Raw genomic sequence first — 22,771 nt, 5'->3', positions numbered from 1 at the left:
GTCCTGGGCGACTTCAACATCTCCCTCACGGCCAGCTACGTTCCACCCGGTGCGGCTCGGGAATTCATGGATACCATGGCTGCCATGGGCCTGTCCCAGCTGATACAGGGTCCCACGCATTGCGCGGGTAATACACTTGATTTGGTCTTCTGTTCGGATGCGGAAAATCCGTGGGTGGAAATAGCTAATATTTCCCCCTTGCCATGGACGGATCATTTCCTGGTAGAGGTGAAAATCAAGGCCTCTACCCAGATCCCCCCCGGGGGTGGTGGACCAGTTAGGATGGTCCACCCTCGAAGGCTGATGGAACCTGAGAGGTTCCAAGAAGCCTTAGAGGGGCTTGCGGTTGGAAATGACGGCGACTCTGTTGATGCCCTTACCGGTATTTGGAATACCGGTCTTTCTAGGGCTATACACAGAATCGCTCCCAAGCGTCCTCTCAGGCCTGCTTCCAATCGTAAGCCTTGGTATACGGAAGAGCTCCGGGCGAGGAAGCGGGTTCTGCGACGACTAGAGTGCCGTTGGCGGAAAGACCTTCGCTTAAACGACAAGACTCTCCTAGACCGGCTGTTGAAGGACTATGGAGAGGCAATACGAGCAACAAAGAATTCGTTCTATGGTGCTCGTATTGCGTCCGCTGAGTCACGTCCGGCAGAGTTGTTCAGGGTGGTCAGGGAGCTAACTCAGCTCCCTCCTGCCCTGAACCAGATCCTTGAACCGTCTAAGGCCTGCTGTGACCTTTTCAATGACTTTTTTGCGGATAAAACTTCTCGCATAAGCGAAGGTCTGAACGCCGATGTTAATGCAGAACCTAGGGTAGGAGTGTCCAGAGCCTCCGTGGACTGTGTTACACTGGATCAGTTTGAGTTGGTGAGTACCGAGGATGTGGACAAGATCCTCGGAAGTGTTCGGAAAACGACCTGCTCTCTTGATCCCTGCCCCTCGTGGTTAGCGGCCCAGGGGGGACCGGTGGTAACGACATTGTTACGCCGGATAATTAACACCTCTCTCAGGGAAGGGCGATTTCCATCGGATCTTAAATTGGCCATCGTAAGACCGATCCTAAAGAAGCCCTCCCTTGACCCCCTGGTACATAATAATTATCGGCCTGTTTCGCTGCTACCATTTTTGGGGAAGGTGATCGAGAGAGCGGTTGCGATCCAGCTTCAGGCGGTCTTGGATGAAACAGATTATCTGGACCCATTTCAAACTGGCTTCCGGGCGGGTCACGGGGTTGAGACGGCCATGGTCGCCTTGGTCGATGATCTCCGTCTGGGCATCGACAGGGGAAGCGTGTCCCTGTTGGTGCTCTTGGACATCTCAGCGGCTTTCGATACCATAGACCATGGTATCCTTCTGGGACGCCTGGCTGAGGTGGGGATTGGGGGCACTGCGCTTCAGTGGTTCCGTTCCTACCTCTCCGGGAGGTCCCAGATGGTGCAGCTGGGGGACGTGTGCTCCAGCGAGCGGGCCCTTAAAACCGGGGTCCCTCAAGGAGCCATTCTGTCCCCCATGCTATTTAACATTTACATGAAACCGCTGGGAGAGATCATCCGGAGACATGGGGCGCGGGGTTATCAGTACGCTGATGACACCCAAATTATTTTCTCTATGTCTCCGACTGATGCAGTGACTGGGGATGGCGTCTCTCCTCTCGTGGCCTGTCTGGAGTCAGTAATGGGCTGGATGAGGGAAAACCGACTCAAGCTTAATCCAGAGAAAACGGAGCTACTAGTGATAGGTCCCCCTGGTCCAGGAATGGCGGTGGTTCCACCTGTCCTGAATGGGGTCACGCTCCCTGTGAAGGACTCCGTGCGCAGTCTGGGGGTGCTTCTTGACTCGTCCCTTCACCTGACTGCTCAGGTGAATGCGACGGTCAAGAGTACCTGTTATCAGCTTCGGCTGATTCGCCAGCTGCGCCCATACCTGGCCCAGAGGGACCTTGAAACTGTTGTACACGCTCTGGTAACTTCGAGATTGGATTTCTGCAACGCACTCTACATGGGGCAACCCTTATACCACACTCGGAAGCTGCAAGTAGTGCAGAATATGGCAGCACGGCTGGTCACTGGCGTTTCCAGGACCAGCCATATAACACCAGTGCTCAAAGATCTCCATTGGCTGCCTATTCGCTTCCGAGCTCAATATAAGGTGTTGGTTATTACCTATAAAGCCCTAAATGGCTTGGGCCCAGGATTCCTGAAGGACCGTCTCTCCCCGTACATTCCGCCTCGCACCCTCAGAACATCTGGGCAGCAACTCCTGAAGGTGCCTGGGGCAAGGTTGGCCGCTACGGCCAGAAGGTCCTTTTCCACAGCCGCCCCAGCCCTTTGGAATACGCTGCCCACAGAGCTCCGCTCATCTACCACCCTGGCCCAATTTAGGAAGGGACTCAAAACCTTCCTATTTAATCAGGCATTCCCCGACTAAACATCCTATGGGCCTCCCTCCTCACTCGTGGCCGTGAGGTTGGGCTAAGGGGTTTTTATTGTTTTTATGTAGAGATGATGCTGTTTTTAATTTGTTTTATATTGTATTTGCTGCACTAAGGTGCATTTGTAAGCCGCCCTGATCTATTTGGAAGGGCGGGGTATAAATAAAATTTTATTATTATATATTATTATTATCGAAAACTGCTGTCCAAGAGCACCAACAGGGTTACACTTCCCCTGTCTGTGCCCAGACGGAGGTCATCGATTAAGGCGACCATGGCTGTCTCCACTCCATACCCCGCCCTGAAGCCAGTTTGAAATGGGTCCAGATAATCGGTTTCATCCAAGACAGCCTGGAGTTGGAAGGCCACAGCTCTCTCGATCACCTTGCCCAAGAATGGTAATAAGGAGACTGGTCTGTAGTTATTTCTCTCCAGGGGATCTAGGGAAGGTTTTTTAAGAAGTGGTTTGACCACTGCCAATTTTAACTGAGATAGAAATTTGCCCTCCCGGAAGGATGCATTAATTATGGACTGCAATAGTGCAATCATAGCATTCCCTCCTGGGCGGTCAACCAAGATGGGCAAGGATCAAGAGTGCATGTCGTCTTCCTTACACTTCCAAGGAGCTTGTCCACTTCATCGGTACTTACAAACTCAAGGTGATCCAGTCTAACATGGTCCACGGAGTCTCTGGACACCTCTCTTACTGTTTCTGTGATTTGTGTGCAAAAGAGGTCATTAAAAGCATCACAGCAGGTTTTAGTTGGTTGCAACAAAGGTTCAGGGGGGGGAGGCGGTTGGGTCAGCTCTCTAACCACCCTGAACAGCTCTGCTGGACGAGACTCTGCAGACGCGATACATGCAGCATAGGAGGAATTCTTTGCTGCACCTATCGCCACTCCGTAAGATTTCAATAAGTTCTCAAGGAGTGTCTTGTCAGATAAGCGCTGATGTTTCCGCCAGCGGCGCTCTAGTCATTGTGCAGCCTGCTTCATCCGTCAAAGATCTTCTGTATACCAAGATTTTTTATTTGAAGCGGGTCAGAAAGGACGCTCGGGAGCGATACTGTCTATAGCCTTGGTAATGTCGTTGTTCCAGATATCAACCAAGGTGTCGACAGAGTCACCGTCAGTCCCAATCATAAGCCCCTCTAGAGCTTCTTGGAACCTTTTGGGTTCCATCAGCTTTCGAGGGCGGACCATTTTAATAGGTCCTCCACCCCCGAGGGGGATCTGGGTAGTTGCCTTCAGTCCCACCTTGACCAGAAAACGGTCCGTCCATGACAGAGTGAGTTACCTCTGCCCACGGTTGTTCCTGCTCTGTACTAAAAATCACATCGTGTGTATTACCAGCACAATGTGTTGGACCTGAGACTAGTTGGGACAGGCCAATGGCTGTCATGGAAGCCATGAACTCCCGAGCTGCACCTGATAGATCTGTTAAGCCGGCCTCGAAGGGGATGTTGAGGTCCCCCAGAACAAGAAGTCTGGGGGACTCCAGCACCAGCTCCGAGACCAGCTGTGTCAGCTCGGCCAGGGAGTCTGTTAGGCTACGGGGTGGACGGTAGACCAACAGGATCCCCAGACTGTCCTTAGCCTTCAGCGTCAGGTAAATACACTCGATGTGGCTCATTTTATGGACAGGTTTTGTAGTCAGGGTGTAGATGTTCTTATGGACTAAGGCAATCCTTCCCTGTCGCCCACTTTCCCTAACCTGCTCCTTAACAGTATAACTGGCTGGGAGGGCCTGGGCCCATACAGCATTACTCTCGGCCGCCAGCCAGGTTTCTGTGCTACAGGCCAGGTTGGCCTTTTCATCTTCCAGAAGATCGTAAATTATGTGGGCTTTGTTCCTCACTGACCTGGCATTACAAAGGAGCAAGTTGAGGGTTGTGGTATGACTGGGATGACCCACGGTTCTTTTGGGTTAACAGGGTGAGTGGAATCATAGAATCATAGAATCATAGAATCATAGAGTTGGAAGAGACCACTAGGGCCATCCAGTCCAACCCCCTGCCATGCAGGAAATCCAAATCAAAGCATCCCTGACAGATGGCCATCCAGCCTCTGTTTAAAGACCTCCAAGGAAGGAGACTCTATCACCCTCCGAGGGAGTGCATTCCATTGTCGAACAGCCCTTACTGTTAGGAAGTTCCTCCTAATGTTGAGGTGGAATCTCTTTTCCTGCAGCTTGCATCCATTGTTCCGGGTCCTGTTCTCTGGAGCAGCAGAAAACAAGCTTGCTCCCTCTTCAATATGACATCCCTTCAAATATTTAAACAGGGCGATCATATCACCTCTTAACCTTCTTTTCTCCAGGCTAAACATCCCCAGCTCCCTAAGTCGATCCTCATAGGGCATGGTTTCCAGACCTTTCACCATTTTTGTCGCCCTCCTTTGGACACGCTCCAGTTTCTCAATGTCCTTTCTGAATTGTGGCGCCCAGAACTGGACACAATATTCTAGGTGGGGCCTGACCAGAGCAGAATACAGTGGCACTATTACTTCTCTTGATCTAGACACTATACTTCTATTGATGCAGCCTAAAATAGCATTGGCCTTTTTAGCTGCCGCATCACACTGTTCACTCATGTTCAACTTGTGGTCTACTTGGACTCCTAGATCCCTTTCACACGTAGTTTCATTCAGCCAGGTGTCACCCATCCTATATCTGTGCATTTTATTTTTCCGCCCTAAGTGCAATACCTTACATTTCTCCGTGTTGAATTTCATTTTGTTAGCTTTGGCCCAGCTTTCTAGTCTATTCAGGTCATTTTGAATCTTGATCCTGTCCTCTGGGGTATTAGCTATTCCCCCTAATTTGGTATCATCTGCAAATTTGATAAGTATGCTCCCAATTCTGTCATCCAGGTCATTGATAAAGATGTTGAATAGCACTGGGCCCAGGACAGAGCCCTGTGGGACCCCACTGGTCACTTCTCTCCAGGATGAAAAGGAGCCATTGTTGAGCACCCTTTGGGTTCGGCCGGTCAACCAATTACAGATCCATTTAACAGTTCCTTTGTCTAGCCCACATTTTACAAGCTTGTTTGCAAGAATGTCAATGGGGCAACGTTGGTCAAAGGCCCTTACTGAATCAAGATAAGACTAGTATATCCACAAGCAGGCCCTTCATCGAACCAAGCCCTGGTAATTTTATCAAGAAAGAGATCAGGTTGTTTTTGGGTTCTTGGCCAATGACTTGTTTCTCTGAAACCCATGTTGACTTTTTGTGATTATGGCATTGCCTTCTAGATGTTCACAGACTCTCTGTTTAATGATCTGCTCCAGAATCTTTCCTAGTACTGATGTCAGACTAACTGGACGATAATTGTTGGGATCCTCTTTTTTTCCCCTTTTTGAAGATGGGGACAACGTTTGCCCTCCGCCAGTCTGCTGGGATCTCTCCTGTTTTCCAGGAGTTTTCAAAGATTATTGCCAATGGCTCCGATATTACATTTGCCAGTTCTTTTAATACCCTTGGATGGAGTTCATCTGGTCCCGGAGACTTAAATTCATTTAGATTAATAAGGTGTTCCTCTACTATCTCTTTACTTATTCTGTGCTGAAATTCCCCTATTCTGTCCTCTGCTCCATTATCCTCAGGTTGAGCACCCTTTGCCTTTTTTGAGAAGACTGAGGCAAAGAAGGTGTTGAGTAATTCTGCCTTTTCTCTGTCTTCTGTTAGCATTTTGCCATCTTCTCCATGCAGTGGCCCTACCGTTTCCTTCTTCTTCCTTTTGCTGCGGACATATCCAAAAAAGCCCTTTTTATTGTTCTTAACCTCTCTAGCAAGCCTGAGTTCATTCTGCGCTTTAGCTTTTCTGACTTTACCCCTACACATGCCTGCTATTTCTTTGAATTCCTTTTTTGTGATTTCCCCCTTTTTCCATTTCTTATACATGTTCCGTTTCAAACTTAGCTCGGTTGAAAGTTCCTTAGTCATCCATCCTGGTTTCTTGAGACACCTCCCGTTTTTCTTTCTCACTGGAACTGTTTGAAATTGTGCCTTCAGTATCTCCCTTTTGAGAAAGTCCCATCCGTCCTGAACTCCTTTATCTTTTAGTATTTCTGACCATGGAATTGCCCTCAATACTTCTCTAAGTTTACTGAAATCCGCTCTCCTAAAGTCTAGGATGCGTGTCTGACTATGCCTGGCTTCTCCTTTCCACTGTATTACAAACTCCAGGAGAACATGGCCACTTCCACCTAATGATCCCACCACTTGCACCCCATTAACCAAGTCATCCTTGTTGGTTAGGATCAGATCTAAAATAGCTGACCCCCTTGTTGCCTCTTCCACCTTTTGGACCATGAAATTGTCTTCCAGGCAAGTGAGGAATTTGCTAGGCCTTGAGGATAGGTATTAAGCATCGATCTTGTCTTCCTTTATACTTCATGCCCACCCTGCTAACGCTGTATCTCCCATTACCCCACACTACTCCAATTGGTGTGTTATAACCAGAGTTCACAATCAAGTGGTTCCCCTCAGTTTCAACAATTCTTTCCTTCCCGTTCATAATCTCCTCATGATGCATGGTAGCTATGATAACAGATGTCATGAGTAAAAGGATCTGTTGAGGCTTCATTTGAGGTCAAATTCTCAATCTGAATACTCAGAGAGATGAAGGCCAGCTTATCTAGACAGTAATAGATATAGGCTGTCTTCTTGTAACTCATGTGACTTAAGCTACCAGCATAGTTCAGATCTTATGGCTAGAAGTTTCAACTCGTGAGGAGTGGGAGGGTAAACTTCATTTAGGTGTTCCTATCTCAATTTACTACCACTCTAATGAACAAACAGTCAAACATACTCATTCCCATATGCCAGATTGAACAGGCCTTGGAAATGCCTCTCTCACAGGCATAGCCCCCTCCCAGCTGAGCAGCAGAGTCCGGTGGTGGTTTAGGCTGCATCAATAGAAGTATAGTGTCTAGATCAAGGGAAGTAATAGTGCCTCTATATTCTGCTTTTGGTCAGGCCCCACCTGGAATATTGTGTCCAGTTCTGGGCATCACAATTCAAAAAGTATGTGGAGAAACTGGAGCGTGTCCAAAGGAGGGCAACTAAAATGGTGAAGGGTCTGGAAACCTTGCCCTATGAGGAATGACTTAAGGAGCTGGGGATGTTTAGTCTGGGGAAGAGAAAGTTAAGAGGTGATATGATAGCCCTGTTTAAATATTTGAAGGGATGTCATATTGAGGATAGAGCAAGCTTGTTTTTTTGCTGCTTCAGAGAATAGAACCCAGAAAACAAGCTACAGGAAAAGCGATTCCACCTCAATATTAGGAAGAATTTCCTGACAGTAAGAGCTGTTTGACAGTGGAACAAAGTCCCTTGGAGTGAGTGGAGTCTCCTTCCTTAAACAGAGGCTGGATGGCCCTCTGAGGGGGGTGCTTTGATTGTGATTTCCTGCATGGCAGGGGGTTGGACTGCATGGCTTTTGTGGTCTCTTCCAACTCTTATGATTCTATGAGTTTGTGTGATGTCTTGTGTATTTCTAAATAAAGTCTTTATTCACCATGCTTGGAATTATCCCTCAGTTAGCACTGATAAGCATAAGTGAAAATGGTCCAAACTTGACCTCTTGCAGGTCTCCTCTGAGCTAAACAATTCCCCCAACATTTAAAGAGTCATTGATACAGATGGTGGGGATCTCAAATCCCCCCATGTTTTGGGGTAACAATGTTCTTTTACCCACCAACCCTCAAGAGGACATGGGAGTGGGATCAGGTGGTGTGAATGCTCAGAAGCCACAGCATGCCATGACGGGCATTATTCCAAGACAATACCACCAGTAGGAGCAACCTTCTACCTTTATTGCTTGCTCCTGCAAGCTGCCCAAGTAACATTCATATTAAAGAATAGGGTATAAATTCAAAGCATAAATAAAAATACATGTATGCATTAAAAGTTCATAATACTGTACCATATTTCAGTGTAGTAAAGTGTCGCGGCCGGCTTTGAGCTCCTTCTCCCTTACTTGTGACTCCTGAGATGTGTACTCTGTAAACAGTTTTTGCCTTAAGTTCTGTTAGGAGATACTGCTTAGCTGAAGATTTGACAATGACAGCTGCAGCACAGGAGGACAAGAAGGAATAAGTTAGACCAGGGGTTGTAATTGTTAGACCTTCCAAGACGAGATTGCAACTTCCACTAGTTCAGTAGCTTGCATAGCCAATGGTGAAGAATGCTGGGAATAGCTACATGATTTCCCTCCTCACTTTTGATAGATATGGGTCAAATGTTGATGCTTCTATACACCCACTAGAGAAAAACGGCATATATAGACAATGTTTTGTTTGTAATGGAGTCATCCAATTACAATGGTGGCTGATGGCTTCATTGAATCCATTCTAATTCTAGAATTAGAATTTGAAGTTCATAGTCCCTAAATCTTTATCAGTACTTTGAGCAGCTCCTTTAACATTTAGACAAGAACCCAGAATGGATTCACTGCCTCATAACACCAGTCCCCACTGCAACTGTTGCATAATACTGTATATCTGCCTGACAGGTACCTGTGGGGTTATTGCAACCATGGTAAGGAAGGAGAATAGAGTAACCCTTCCTATCCTGCAGGGACCCAAAGCCAAACTCTGCCCAATGGAGATGCGGCTGTGCTGACATATTTTTGGTGCCATGCCAAACCCCATTTGTTTACCCAAGCATTTGAAACATGTTTATCTTAAGCTGCTTGATGTGAGCTATTTGTGTATTTCCTCCCTTTGAGCATGGTACATGACTATTTTTTAAAGCAAGTATCAATTCATTAGAGCCAGCATGGTGTAGTGGTTTGAACATTGGACTAGGAGATCGGGGTTCAGTTCCCTGCTTGGCCATGGAAATTCCCAGGTGACCCTGTGCAAGTCACAAACTCGCAGCCCCAGGAAATCCTGTGCTAGGTTCACCTTAGGGTCACCATAAGCCGGAAACAACTTGAAGGCACACAGCTACATTAATAAATTATACCTAATGATCTATTTTATAAGTTGTTTTTATGGAGCACTCTGGGTGCATTAATTGTATTCTTGTTGTATAAAGATGCTTTTTAAATACCCTTTATCTTTATCTTTGTGTGGCCACTCTGAACCATTTTGACTGTCTTTGTGAGTGTGGTTTGGGCCTTCAAGTCATTTCTGACTTATGGTAACCCTAAGGTGATCCTATCATGGTTTTTTTTTTTTGCCAAGATTTGTTTAGAGGGAGTTTACCATTGCCATCCTCTGAGACTGAGAGTGCCACTCACTTAAGGTCACCCAGTGGGCTTCATGGGTGATCTGGGAATCAAATTTTGACTCTACCAAGAGGGGAAAAACACCTGAGTGAAACCTGGCTGACTAGAAACTTTCCCTGATAGCTACAGTGACATATGCTGGTCTTTGGTGATGGATTCTTTTCAATGCAAGGTGCAATGATTCTGCTTGTCTATTTACCTGGCTGTTTCTTTTACACCTAATTTACCATGTTCCCAATGGAAATATACTTCCCTGCCTCAAGCTCCCCTTGTTGCAGAAAGGGAACTGCTACTGACTCTATTGCAAACCTGAAAACAAATGCATGCTTTCCTCCAAGCTTTCAAACAGGAAACTTCATCCAGCTGCTAGATGAACAAGAAAGTTTTTTTAATCATAATATTTAGTCAATAAAGTTACCTACTTGAAGAGACATTTTCCAGGATTTCTGCGTAGGATATTTGGTAAGCTTGAAGGAATCCTAAGCACTCTTCTGCAGGTATTTCAGTCCATTTCACAAGAGCTGAATGCTTCGTGACAGCTAGAATTGTCACGTTAGTAGGTCCTGTCCTGGGAACTTTTATTTTTTTAAAAAGTCATGTCAGAACAGTTTTTAAATTTCTCAACACTCAGTTTCATCCAGTAGCTGTATTGTAGGTATTTGCTATCCTGTCAGAGTTTGACACCTCCTGATAGATAAGAAGAACTGTTAGCTTTGCTTTGCCTACCTGCGCTGTGTTTTTCACCTAGCTGTCTCAAAAGACAAATGTGTATGCCCATCCGCTCTCTCTTCCTTAAAAGGCTCACCAGGAGGGCTCCTACAAGCTGTTCCCTTTTTGAAACTGTCAATTTGCTTTTGCAATCTTTATCTACAACAGATAACTAGGATGAGAAATGACCTATTGATTTTTCACAAGCAACAAGAGAAGGGGCATGAAAAGACCATGGATTTGTGCTTTAGCAATACAACACGGATGTCAATGCAAGAACAGATCTTTGTACTTTAGAAAACAGAGAGGCAACAAAAAGGAAATAAACGAATAATTTTCATTGGACAAACAGGTATTCATCAAGGATTTGGCCCCATATTTTGAAGGTCTCCTTTACCAAATATATTTAAGAGTGCACAATTCAAAATGCTGGAATCTATTATAGCTTTATTGGTACAGTGCTTTTGATTTTTCCACATTTCCATAGAATATTAGAAAGGATCTTGGAAATTGGAAAGGACCACAGGGGCCATCTATTACAACCTCCTACCATGAAGGAATACACACACACACACACACACACACACACACACACACACACAGTACACAAAAAAAGACCTCAATCGGGATGTGTCCAGTTCTGGGTACCACAATTCAAAAAGGATGTTGGCAAGCTGGAGTGTGTCCAGAGGAGGACAACCAAAATAATAAAGATTCTGAAAACCATGACTTATGAGGAGAGACATAGAGGGCTGGATATGTTTAGCCTGGAGAAGAGACTGTTAAGAGGTGATATAGTAGCTCTGAATAAATATTTGAACGGGTGTCATCTTGATGATGGAGCAAGCTTGTTTTCTGCAGCTCCAGAGAAAAGGGCATGGAACAATGGATGCAAGCTACAGGAAAAGAGATTCCACCTCAACATTAGGAGGAACTTTCTGATAGTAAGAGCTGTTCGACAGTGGAACACACACCCTCGGAGAGTGGTGGAATCTCTTCTTTGGAGGTTTTTAAACAGAGGCTGGATGGCCATCTGTCAAGGATGCTTTGATTCTGTGTTCCTGCATGGCAGAATGGAGTTGGTTTGGATGGTTCTTGTGGTCTTTTCTAATTCTATGATTCTCTACTCCTAAAAATGCCAATTCAGCCTCTGCTTAAAGACCTCCAAAGAGTCCACAACCCACTGAGACAGCCATTTCCACTGTTGAACAGCTCTTACGATGGGCTTTTGGTATCTACTGGGGTTTGGTTCCAGGATCCCCAATGGATACCAAAATCCATGGATGCTGAAGCCCCCTTATCTACAAGTGGGCAGTAAAATGGTCAAAATCAAGGCTTTCTTTTTGGAATGTTATTTTGAATATTTTCATACTGTGGATGGTTGACTCCATGGATACAGAGTCTGTGGATACAGAGGGCTCACTGTACAATTAAACAGTTTTTCCTAACTCTTAGATGGAATCTCTTTTCTTGTAATTTTAATGGATTGGTTCATGTTCTTGTCTCTGGAGCAACAGAAAATAAAGCATATTTTGTCTTGTACATGACATCTCTCCATCACCTCTTCTCAAAGCTAAACAACTTGGGAATTGAAATATAGGGCCCATACAGACAGGCTAAAATAAAGCTGCTTCGGGTCACTTTGGAGGTATGCTGTTTAAATGATGCATGCATCATAAGAGGCCAGAAGCCGTGCCAAAGCCACGTTCCAGTCCTAAGGACTGGAGCGCAGCTTTGGTGTAGCTTCTGGCCTTTTAGGACGCATTCATTACTGAAACAGCATACCTCCAAAGAGACCCGAAGCAGCTTTATTTTGGCCTGTCTGTACAGGCCCATAATTAATTGGGACTGTTAACTGCTTGATGTACACCATACATTCAAAACTGTGAATATACAGAATGTATTTATTGTGGCACAAAAGTTAAGTAACAAAGTAATAAAAGTTAAGTAAACAAAATGAACACTTTCTGGCTGGTAAGGTATTCATTCCCTTTGCTATGATATACTGACATAAGCATTGGTGCAACCCACTGCCTCTAGAATTCACCTAAATAATTGAATGGAAGCCACCTCTGTGCACCTCTTCAACTACCACATAATCTCAGATTAAGTACACTTGTTTCTGGGAGGTCCTACACTTTTTTTGCAGAACATATCTAAAGCAACAGCATAATTAAAAAAACCAAGGAGCTATCAAAACAAGCATAAAGTTGTGTAGAAGGGTTGGGTTATAATAAAATATCCCAAGCTATGAACAATTCAAGTTCAAATTACGTACTGTTAAATCTATTGTTACAAAATAACAAAGCCTCTGACAAAGAAACTCCTTTTTACAGCTCACAACCCTCTTTTTCTTCTTATTTTCTGTCTAGCTGGTAGTTTGATGCTGCACTGGGAGGATGGTGAAGGAAGGCTGGAGAAACACAATTGTTCAGTGTCAGGTTGTAGGTTCACATCTGCAGTAAACAATGTAATGAAATGTGAATTGGGAAAGAATGTGATTCTACTCAGTAGCTAATCCTACTGTAGTTGCGTGTGCCTGCCCAGGAACACACCTCCTTCAATGAGGTATACCTGTTACTAATGATGTAATGACTGGCAAAAAAAATTTTCTAGGTTAACGTGGAGCAAAATATAACATATTTGATCAGATAATCCTCATAATGGTCATTCTCATTGTAAAACTGGTCGTAGCAGCAATTTCATCCTCTGAATTGGGTTTGATTTTTTGATCACTAGAGATCAGTATTCATGGAGAGACAACCAAATATAAGTGTTATTTGTTTAATAAATAAGTATCATGGTTGGAATTCACTAAGGCATTTATGAATGCGTAATCACCTTAGTTTCCACCTCAACATTAGAAAGAAGTTCTGGACAGTAAGAGCTGTTTGATAGTGGAACACACTCACCTGAAGAGTAGTGGGATCTTCTTCTTTGGAGATTTTAAAACAGAGGCTGGATGGCCACTTGTTGGTGGTGCTTTGATTGTGTGTTCCTGCATGGCAGGGGTTGGAGGGGATGTTCCTTGGGGTCTCTTCCAGCTTTATAATTCTAGTTACATAGTTATGTAGTGTCTCTCATCCTGATCCCCTGACCCCAATCCTCACTTACTAGGCAGCAGCAAGCAAGAGGGGCCTGTTGCCCTGTTAGCTGGGAAGCAGCTGACTGATGGCCCCATACCCTACTGTGAACAATCTCTGGGGTGACAGTCAGAAGCAGGGCCCCTGTTGCAATTCCTTTTTTCACCAGAGATCGCTTGAGGGAGGAGTGGTGGAGGAAACATCACTCAGCTGCTTCCTAATTGACAGGGGAACTGAACTCTGTTGCTTGCAGTGGCTGCTGCCTGGTAAATTAGGATTACAGGGGATTTACACTCCTTAAGTATTCTCTCAATTAGTGAATACATTAGGGATTGTGAATAAGAACCAGCCATGAACATGTAACTAGGCTAGGCATTTGTAACTCCCTTAGTGAATTCTGACCCATACTTTTTCATAATTAACATTAACTGTTCTTACTCATCTGAATATCCTACCCAACTGAGTCCACATACTATACTTGTCATTACAATATCACTACTTCAGGGATTTAATAAAATGACTTTTAAATTAAAACAGGAAGCTTTCACATAAAAGAAGACGGTTTAAAAAAAAGAATACCTCCTTCCACTGCATAGAAGTATGCCATGCCAAATGTCCGTTCATACTTCATGAAGTCCTCACACCGACCATAAAATGCATGCAACATTACTTTATATAACTTATATGGTTGGAGATGACCTAGACAACAGACACAGATGTTACCACAGGACTATTTCCTACATCATTCCTAAATCCCATCCCCTGTTGACTAAGAAACAGTTCCTCCACTAGAGATCCCTGCTACAAGTGAGGATTTAGATTTCCCCCTAAATTTGGATCTGTATTTTAATTTATTGAGCATACATATGGATGTCTGTTTATTCCTGGACTGTGAGTGGATTTGTTCTATTATTATTATATATACTCATGTATAAGTTGAGAAATTTTAGTCAAAACATTGACCCCAAACATCTGGGTTGACTGATCCATGGGTCAATGTATATAATACATAAGTATATGTACACAAGTATATATATATGTAAGTACTGTACTTTAACTCGTCTTAAAAAGGAACTATCCCATTCTCTGAGTAGAATGGCAAAAGACAAGAGCTTAGTCTGTCCTGGGAGCACCTAAAAGAAGTACTGACTCCCCTCTGCTATCTCATTCAGCCAGCCTTTACAATGAACACAAACAGTTATGCCTGCCAGAATTTTGTAAGTTCTTTAGCATAATTTCCCCTTGCTTCAGCATTTACATCCTTTCTTACAGGCCCCTAAGTTTTACCTTCAATATATCAAAATCCATAATTTTGACTCCAAAAGCCTGCTCTTGACTTATACATGAAGTTGGCTTAGAGTTGAGTAGATACAGTAAAATAAAATAGAGAAAATAAAAAAGTATATAATACCCAATTTTGCCTTGCAAAATCTGCTAGGTTTGCTATACCTCCAAGGTAGAGGTGATGTGGAGAAATGAAATGACTTTAGCCCAGATAGTTCACATATGGATTTTCTGTTCTGGAAGCTTTTTTTTTTAGCAACCCGAACAGGATGCAAGCATGTAATAAAAGAAGGTCAAGGAAGAGAGCTGATGAATAATTGATAGCAACTCAGATCCAATGCCCTCCAGTGTACATTACTGCTAATCCTGATTGATCTTTTTGCCAGAATCACCTGTGCGATCCCTATTAACATGCAGAACTGGAGTCCTGTGAAATGTTCTGAACTAGAGATGTGTTCCTTGCACATAAAACAGCTGGACTTCATAGCAAGATAAGAGGTTATACCTGGGCTTTGCAAGGACACATTTTCAGGAAGATGAAGAAAAATGGTTTAGCTGATGACAAAGCTGTAAGTAACGTTTATGGTGATAGGTGGGCCTGGTGGATGAGATTCTTCTGCTGTTTGCTCTCGTTCTCATGTTTCTTTGTCTGAAATGTACAGTATAACCCTTCACCCCTCATGCTGTCTAGGCAGGGAGGCTCAAATGAGCTGCAGGGTGCGCACTTGATGTAGCTGCCATTCTTTGTCTAACTATTACTGGTTTCACTTCTGCTGATACTGAAATTTGTTGTCATTGACTGGGGTGATTGAAAGGGCAGAGCAAGGGGGCTAAGCCAGTGGTTCTCAAACAGTGGGGTGGGACCCCCAGGGGAGAGGTGCAAGAGTTGCTCAAGGGGAGCATGAAACTTGGAGGCTCTGATCTCTCCTCTTCTCCTCCTCCTCTTCTCAAACTTTTTATGTGTAAAATTTACACCTGTATTGAATTAAATACTGAATTTACTTCAATAGAACTATTCTAATATGAACGATGTTATTACCTTATAAAATGTTAAAATATTATTATACACGAATGTGCAAATGAAAATATACACATTAGATAAACAAAATATTTTTATTCACACACTACGTAGTGTTGAGGTGTGTGTACAATGCCTACATGTAGGTGTAAAGGGAGATCTCAAAGGTAAGATGTTTGAGTACCACTGGGCTAAACCATATTTACAGGGGAAGAATAGAGAAGGCTTTTGCCCTGCTCATTGCCCAGTTGTCTCCTTGGTTCATCCGTCTTTAGCCCACCTGTGGTTTGAGTGCCATGCCATCTTCTCCAGAAATGTAAGGTAATATTGCATAGGATTTCACTGACAGCCTCACTGAAACATAACCTGGTGAATTACACCTATTGTTGAATGTCTCTGTATGTGTGTGCTTTCACTTGGATTTCATAGTGTTTTTTAAGGCAAGGAATACTCAGAAGTGAGTTTACCAGTTGCTTCATCACTACTGTTTTATAAAATGGCCAAAATCCATCACCTGTAGTACACAATTTTTCCTAGGGACATGGTTTTCCTTTGACCTTTTAGTATAAAACTTGCAACTCTAACCACAAATATTGGAAATGGCCCTTCCTTTTAAAGACAAAGTCTAAAATCCTGCATATACAGTGACAATTGGCTTGACAGCAATATGTGACAGTCCCTGTTGTGTATGGGGGTGTGCTAATTGTCAAGTCTTCGTGGACAGAAAAGAAGCCGCAGTTGTGAAAATCAGATCTGCTAATCTACAAACCTCAGCTGAGCCAGTTTATGGGAGAGTTTTGTTTGCGGTGAATTTAAATATACCTATTTATTTATTTTTTGCCAGAGTGTGGCCTCATTGAGGGCACAGGTATTGCAAATGCAGACATTAGAATGTGTAATTCTACCAAAAAGCTCTGACAGGTCTGACAAGGTATACGGTTTGACACAGATGGGCACTCCTATCCCACATCTCAGCTAATGGGTTGTTCAGTATAACTATAACTAGATTAGTGTCTTTTAGATTGTAAGCCTGAGGGCAGGGAACCGTCTGACTAAAAAATTGATGTACAGCGCTGTGTAAACTTACAGCGCTTTATAAATAAAGGTTAATAATAATAATAATAGTGTCCAAGTGATGTTAAGTGAATGGATTCTTTATACAGTATTAGTGGATTCTAATGGTCTGCTGGAAAGGCTGTTTTCTGTGTCCCACTGGTGGGGTCAATATACTGTGTGAGAAGGTGAGAGAGGACCTGTCTGCAATGGCTTCATTTTAGTACCAAGGAAAAACATGGTTGTTTATTTAAGTCTTTGGGGCCTAATTGATTTATCCCAAAATGTTTTTAAACTGGCTGAATCTTTTAAATCTCACCAGAATCTTATATCATCTTTTACTTAACATAGCTTTAGGTATACTTAGCTAAATAGCAGAGGCATTAAGAAATCTTGTTGTTGAAATTTGAAGGTTTGTATTGGGAAAATGGCAAGGGTGTCCAATCCGCATTGGTGCCTGATGCACATCAGTCCTGTTGTTAATCATCCAGGTATGCAATGGTCATTTTTCTGGCTCTGCTAAATAGTAACATAACAGTATCTCTCTACTTTATGCAGACATTAGAAAACTAACCACTTCTAATTTCTGCATATGTAAGTTCATTTATGAAGACATCATTTCCATGTAGGCTTCTGGCCCCTGTTTTTAAGTTGTTAAATTCTCTAATATTTATTATTATTATTATTATTATTATTATTATTATTATTATTATTTATATAGCACTGTAGATTTACACAGCGTTGTACATATAAACAATAAAATCAATAAAAATGAAACCTGCCAATGGCATACATTTTACAAAATACACCCCTCTCTATAAATTCTTTGTTGAAATTCCATAGACGTCAAGGAGGTCATTTAGTAGCACCTACTATTGAGGTTTCTCAAAGAAAAATTGTTCCTTGGATATTATACAGAGCAGAAATTTGGGGATACAACAGTGTCTCAAATTTAGAAACTGTTCAGAACTTATTTTTAAGATCCCTGTTGGCTGTCCCTAAGTGTACCCCGTCTCTTTTCTGAGAGCAGAAACAGGCCAAACTACTCTTCAAGCTGGTAGACATACCGGTCTTGTCTTCTACTGGCTAAAGTTGTTATCCATGAGTGATTCCAGGCTCCCCAAAAAAATGTTTTTTAGAACAAATATCTGTTAAATCTCCAAGCTCCTGGGTATCTATAGTTAGAACAATATTGCAGAGCTATAAGATTAATGTGGACTCACTTCCAAATTATGCCACTCGTAGAGTCAAGCAACTGATTAAAGAGAAAATTTATCTTGCTTCCAAATGGGTTGATCTTCTTTCACTCTCAAACTCTTCTCTCTCTCTCTCTCTTTTTTTTTTTTTTTGGTACCCATTGTACAAGACATTGTTTGGGTTAGAGCATTACTTTATTAATCTTACTATGGCCCCTGCTAGAAAAGCATTTACAGCTCTAAGGTAACAATGTATGCCTGCTGCCTGTTTGACGATCAGATATAATAACACTCCTGTCCATCTAAGACTATGTATCTGCAAAACAGGGGAAGTGGAGAATATCGAACATTACCTTTTATCTTGTCCTCTGTATATATCTCCTAGACAAAGGTTTCTTGAATGTATTTTACAATCTCTTTCCGATAGATCATGCTTTCAGCAGATTTGTGTCCTTTTGGCCGGCAACAATGTATTTGTTACTTCTATGGTAGCAAAATTTGGTTTAGCTGCTAGCAAGATTAGAATCAGTTTTCTTGATTGGAATAACAGCTAGAACCATTCTAGTTTTATGTTTCTATTATTTTATCATTTATAATGTAGTATTGTTTTTTGTTGATGGGTCTCTTTTACTAATTTTACCATGTTGTTTTATTTGTGGGTTTTGTGCCTTGATTTTTTTATACTGTTTTTGTATTTACTGTTTGGATCTATTTTATATTGTGATGGCTTTTAGCTTTTAACAATAAACTTCTATTCTATTCTATTCTACAAAATACATATAAAACAATAGATAATAATACAAGATAGAATTAGATAAAAAGCAGACAATAAATTAAAAAGATAAAATATCAAATATCAAATCAAATATCAGATTTCAGATAACAATTGGATAAACAATCACACAATGCCTGGGAACACTTTCCTGAACAATATAGTCTTCAACTCTGTTTTGAAACTGGTTAAAGAAGTGATGACCCATGTTCGTGGGGAGGAGGTTCCAGGAGTGAGGGGCAGCAAGTGAAAAGGGACGAATCCGTTACGGGGCAGAGGAAATCCTGGGCTGAGACAGCAGACCTTGACTACCAGAATGGAGGGTACGAGTGGGAATGTGAGGAGAAAGAAGGCCTGATAAATAAGGTGGGACCAGCCCATGTAGGGATTTAAAAGTCAACAACAGGAGCTTATACTGAATACGGAAGGGGAAGGGAAGTCAGTGAAGGGATGATAATAGAGGAGAAACATGGTCAAAGCGTCAAGTGGATGTAATAATGTGTGCAGCTGAATGCTGGACAAAAATCAATGGATGGAGGTGAGAAAGAGGAAGCCCTGCCAGGAGGAGGTTATAATAATCTAATTGCGAGACCACCAGGGCATGGACCAGGGTCAGCAGTAGAGGCTGAGAGAAATGGACAGATTTTAGCAATATTGTAGAGAAAGAATCTACAGGCCTTAGCTGTGGCTTGGATGTGGGGGATACACAACAGAGAAGAATCAAAAATAAAACCAAGACGACGGGCTTCCTGGACTGGTCGAATAGAAATGTCATCAACAGAAACGGAGTATTGAAGAGCAGACTTAAATGGGAACACGAGAAGCTCTGTTTTGGACATATTGAGCTTCAAGTGTCAATGCCGCATCCACTGAGAGACAGCTGTAAGACAAGATGAAACTTGCTGTTCCACACCCGGAGAAAGGTCAAGGATGGAACAGCAAGTTTCATCTTGTCTTACAAGAAATAATGATAATAATAATAATAATAATAATAATAATAATGTGAGTTTTCCTAGGGACAACGTGTTGAGAGAAAACAAAAGGGGACCCAAAACAGAGCCCTGGGGAACTCCAACAGATAACGGAACAGAAGACGAAGCTTGGCCACCCATGACCACTGCAAAAGATCTGACAAATAAGATCTAAACCAGTCAAGAACAGAGTCCGAGAACCCAAGGTCAGAAACTATATTAACTAGAAGACAGTGATCAATGGTGTCTAAGGCCACCGACAAATCAAGAAGGATGACAACAGAGTAAAGGCCATTTGCCTTGGCCAGTAAAAGATCATTTGAGATCTTGGTGAGGGCTGTCTCTGTAGAATGCCGTGGACGGAAACCGGACTGAAAGGGATTGAGAATGGAGTTGGCTTCAAGAAACTCAAGACAGCGAGAATAAACGACCCGTTCCAAAACCTTAGAAAGAAAAGAAAGAAGATAAATTGGATGATAGCTAGACAAAGAAGAGGGGTCAAGAGAAGTTTTTTTTCAGAATAGGGGAAACTAAAGCATGTTTAAAGACCAAAGGGAAAGAACCAGTAGAGAGAGAGAGAGAGAGATTAAAGATATAGAGAAGTGAGGGCAGAAAAAAGAAATTAGAAGATGAGTAGGAATTGGATCAAGAGAACAAGTTGCAGGTTTGGAAGAGTTCAGCAGTGTAGAGAGTTCATCCAAAGAAACAGGAAGAAACACAGAAAATTTATTAGGCAAGAGCGATAGTAGTAGAAGAAAAATTGGGAGGGACTATCTCAGAGCAAATAGTGGTAATCTTTGAGATGAAATAGTGAAATCATTAGGAGAGAATGATGCAGAGACAGGAGGAGAGGGAGGTTTTAGCAAAGTGTTGAAGGTGGAGAACAAATGCTGCAGGCACCTCTCATTGGCACAGATAAATGATTTATAATAATTCTGTTTTGCGATAGATAGGGTGCATGAAAAGGAAGAAAAAACAAATTTGCAATGAATAAAATTAACCCACTCTCTGGACTTTTTGCAAAGACATTCAGCCGCTTGAGAGCAGGACCAGAGGAGCCTAACAATGAGAGTAAGCCAGGGCTGAGGCCTAGTCATAGAGGAAGATGTGCGTACAGATACAGGGGCAAAGCTGTCAAGAGTTGAAGAATGAGTGGAGTTAAATAAAGACACTTCTGAATCAGCAGAGTCCCCAAGATTTGAGATGAAGAGAGAGATGAATCCAAGGTCTGACTGAGATGGTTATAATAACAGTAATAATAATAATAATAATAATAATAATAATAATAATAATAATGATGATGATGATGATGATGATTTATTTATAGCCCGCCCAATCACAAGGAATCCGAGCGGGTTACAGCAATAAAAATACAGAGAATACAATAAAATACAAAAAATAAATAAAATACAATAAAATAAAAGCATTAACAGACTGAAGATCGTGAAAATAGTGTTGAACAGTATGACAAGGAGGTGGAGTATAAGTAAGAGCAAAAGAGATTAAATTAGGATCAGATAATGGAAAGTCAAATTTCAGATAGTCAGAAATGATCCACTTTGCAGTAAGAACTAGGTCAAGACATTGACTGAGAGAATGCATTGAAGAGTTGGAATGTGGTTGAAGGCCAAAAGAAGCTAAGAGAGAGCTAAAGCAAAATGTTATGGGATTATTGGAATTGTCAAAGTGGATATTAAAGTCACCTAGGATCAAAGTGGGGACTGCATCTGAAAGAAAAAATGTCAGCCATGACTCAAAGTCTGAGAGGAATTGGGTAGCAGAACCAGGAGGGCGATAGATTACTGCAACCCGGAGATGTAAAGGAAAAAAGAGTCTAATAGAATGAAACTCAAATGAAGAGACGTGATAGCTGAGGGGAAAAGATAGAACTTGAAACTGGCAGGAATTAGATAGTAAAATACCAACCCCTCCTCCTCGACCCTCAGTTAATTTATTTTTATTGCTATAAATTGTTCTAACCTGATGAAATCAATTTTAGCTGAATGTCATCCTAAAATCTCATGATACAGGACAGGATATGAAAATGTAAATAATCAAATAAATAAATAAATAAATAAATAAATAAAGGCTGTGTTTTAAAAAGTAGATTACAAAAAAGAAAGAAACATCCATTTTATCCAAGTTTTAAAGTTGATTCACTACCTAGTGTCTTCTTTTTCATACGTCCAGATATTATTTCCAAGTCCATGTCTTCAATTCCTGTTCCCCAGTCAATCACAATGTAATTTGGTGTATATTTTAGATCCCAAGAGATAACACTACGATTTTGATGATTTGAGACATTGATCTGGCCAGGTAAATCTGTAAGTTAAAATGGAAATACTGTATTAATTTTAAAAACCAAGCAAGAATTTGAGAAAGACAATTCCACATAGACATTATGTATTATACATTTACATGGAAGCAAATTCTATTGATTTCTCTGGAAGGTAAACACAATGGTTTCAGCATTAAAAGAAGTCCACAACTGATACCTACTTAAGAACATATAGAGAAAAAAACCCACATAAGCTTAAGTACATCACAATCTATGACTTCACACCAACACAAAGCTACACAGAAACAGTATTCTTTTGTTCTAGAGGAATCAGGACTTTCTTCTTTCCCCCTTTCGCTGTTGTCCTCAGGGGTGCCAAATATCTGTTTCAAGAGGGTGGTCTGGACTCTGGTGCAGGTTTTAACATAATAGTATCTCTCTACTTGATACAGACATTAGAAAATTGGCCACTTCTAATTTCTGCGTATGGAAGGCCTTTTACGAACATAACAGTATCTCTCTACTTGATGTCTCTACTTGATATAGACATTAGAAAACTGCAGGTGAGGCTACAGGGATGGGTGACGTGGAATCAGCAATTCTGAAGGAAACACTAGGGCCCTTATCAGATGAGTGTGGAACTGGGGGTCTTCTGCACTGGGCGATTCGAATTCGCGTTATTTCGCAAAGTACTGTCATACCTGGGAGTCCTTCCGCATTGGCAGGATTCAAATTGG

The 22,771-nt window shown here is 42.2% G+C and overlaps 1 protein-coding gene across 1 annotated transcript in view; it reads right to left on the bottom strand.

Annotated features, from left to right (window-relative positions):
* Window positions 1–22,771, bottom strand: part of LOC121920672 (interleukin-6 receptor subunit beta-like) — a 56,586-nt gene that overhangs the window by 7,861 nt on the left and 25,954 nt on the right. The window contains exons 10-13 of the mRNA XM_042447820.1: window positions 21,920–22,078; window positions 14,042–14,161; window positions 10,094–10,246; window positions 8,364–8,507 (exon numbers count right to left, since the gene is read on the bottom strand). Coding sequence (XP_042303754.1) covers window positions 8,364–8,507; window positions 10,094–10,246; window positions 14,042–14,161; window positions 21,920–22,078 — 576 coding nt within the window. The remainder of the gene's footprint in view (window positions 1–8,363; window positions 8,508–10,093; window positions 10,247–14,041; window positions 14,162–21,919; window positions 22,079–22,771) is intronic.

Source organism: Sceloporus undulatus, chromosome 2 (genome assembly GCF_019175285.1).
Source record: "Sceloporus undulatus isolate JIND9_A2432 ecotype Alabama chromosome 2, SceUnd_v1.1, whole genome shotgun sequence".
Taxonomy (NCBI): domain Eukaryota; kingdom Metazoa; phylum Chordata; class Lepidosauria; order Squamata; family Phrynosomatidae; genus Sceloporus; species Sceloporus undulatus.
The sequence above is the reverse complement of the archived record's forward strand: the minus strand, read 5'-3'. Positions and strand labels throughout refer to the sequence as shown.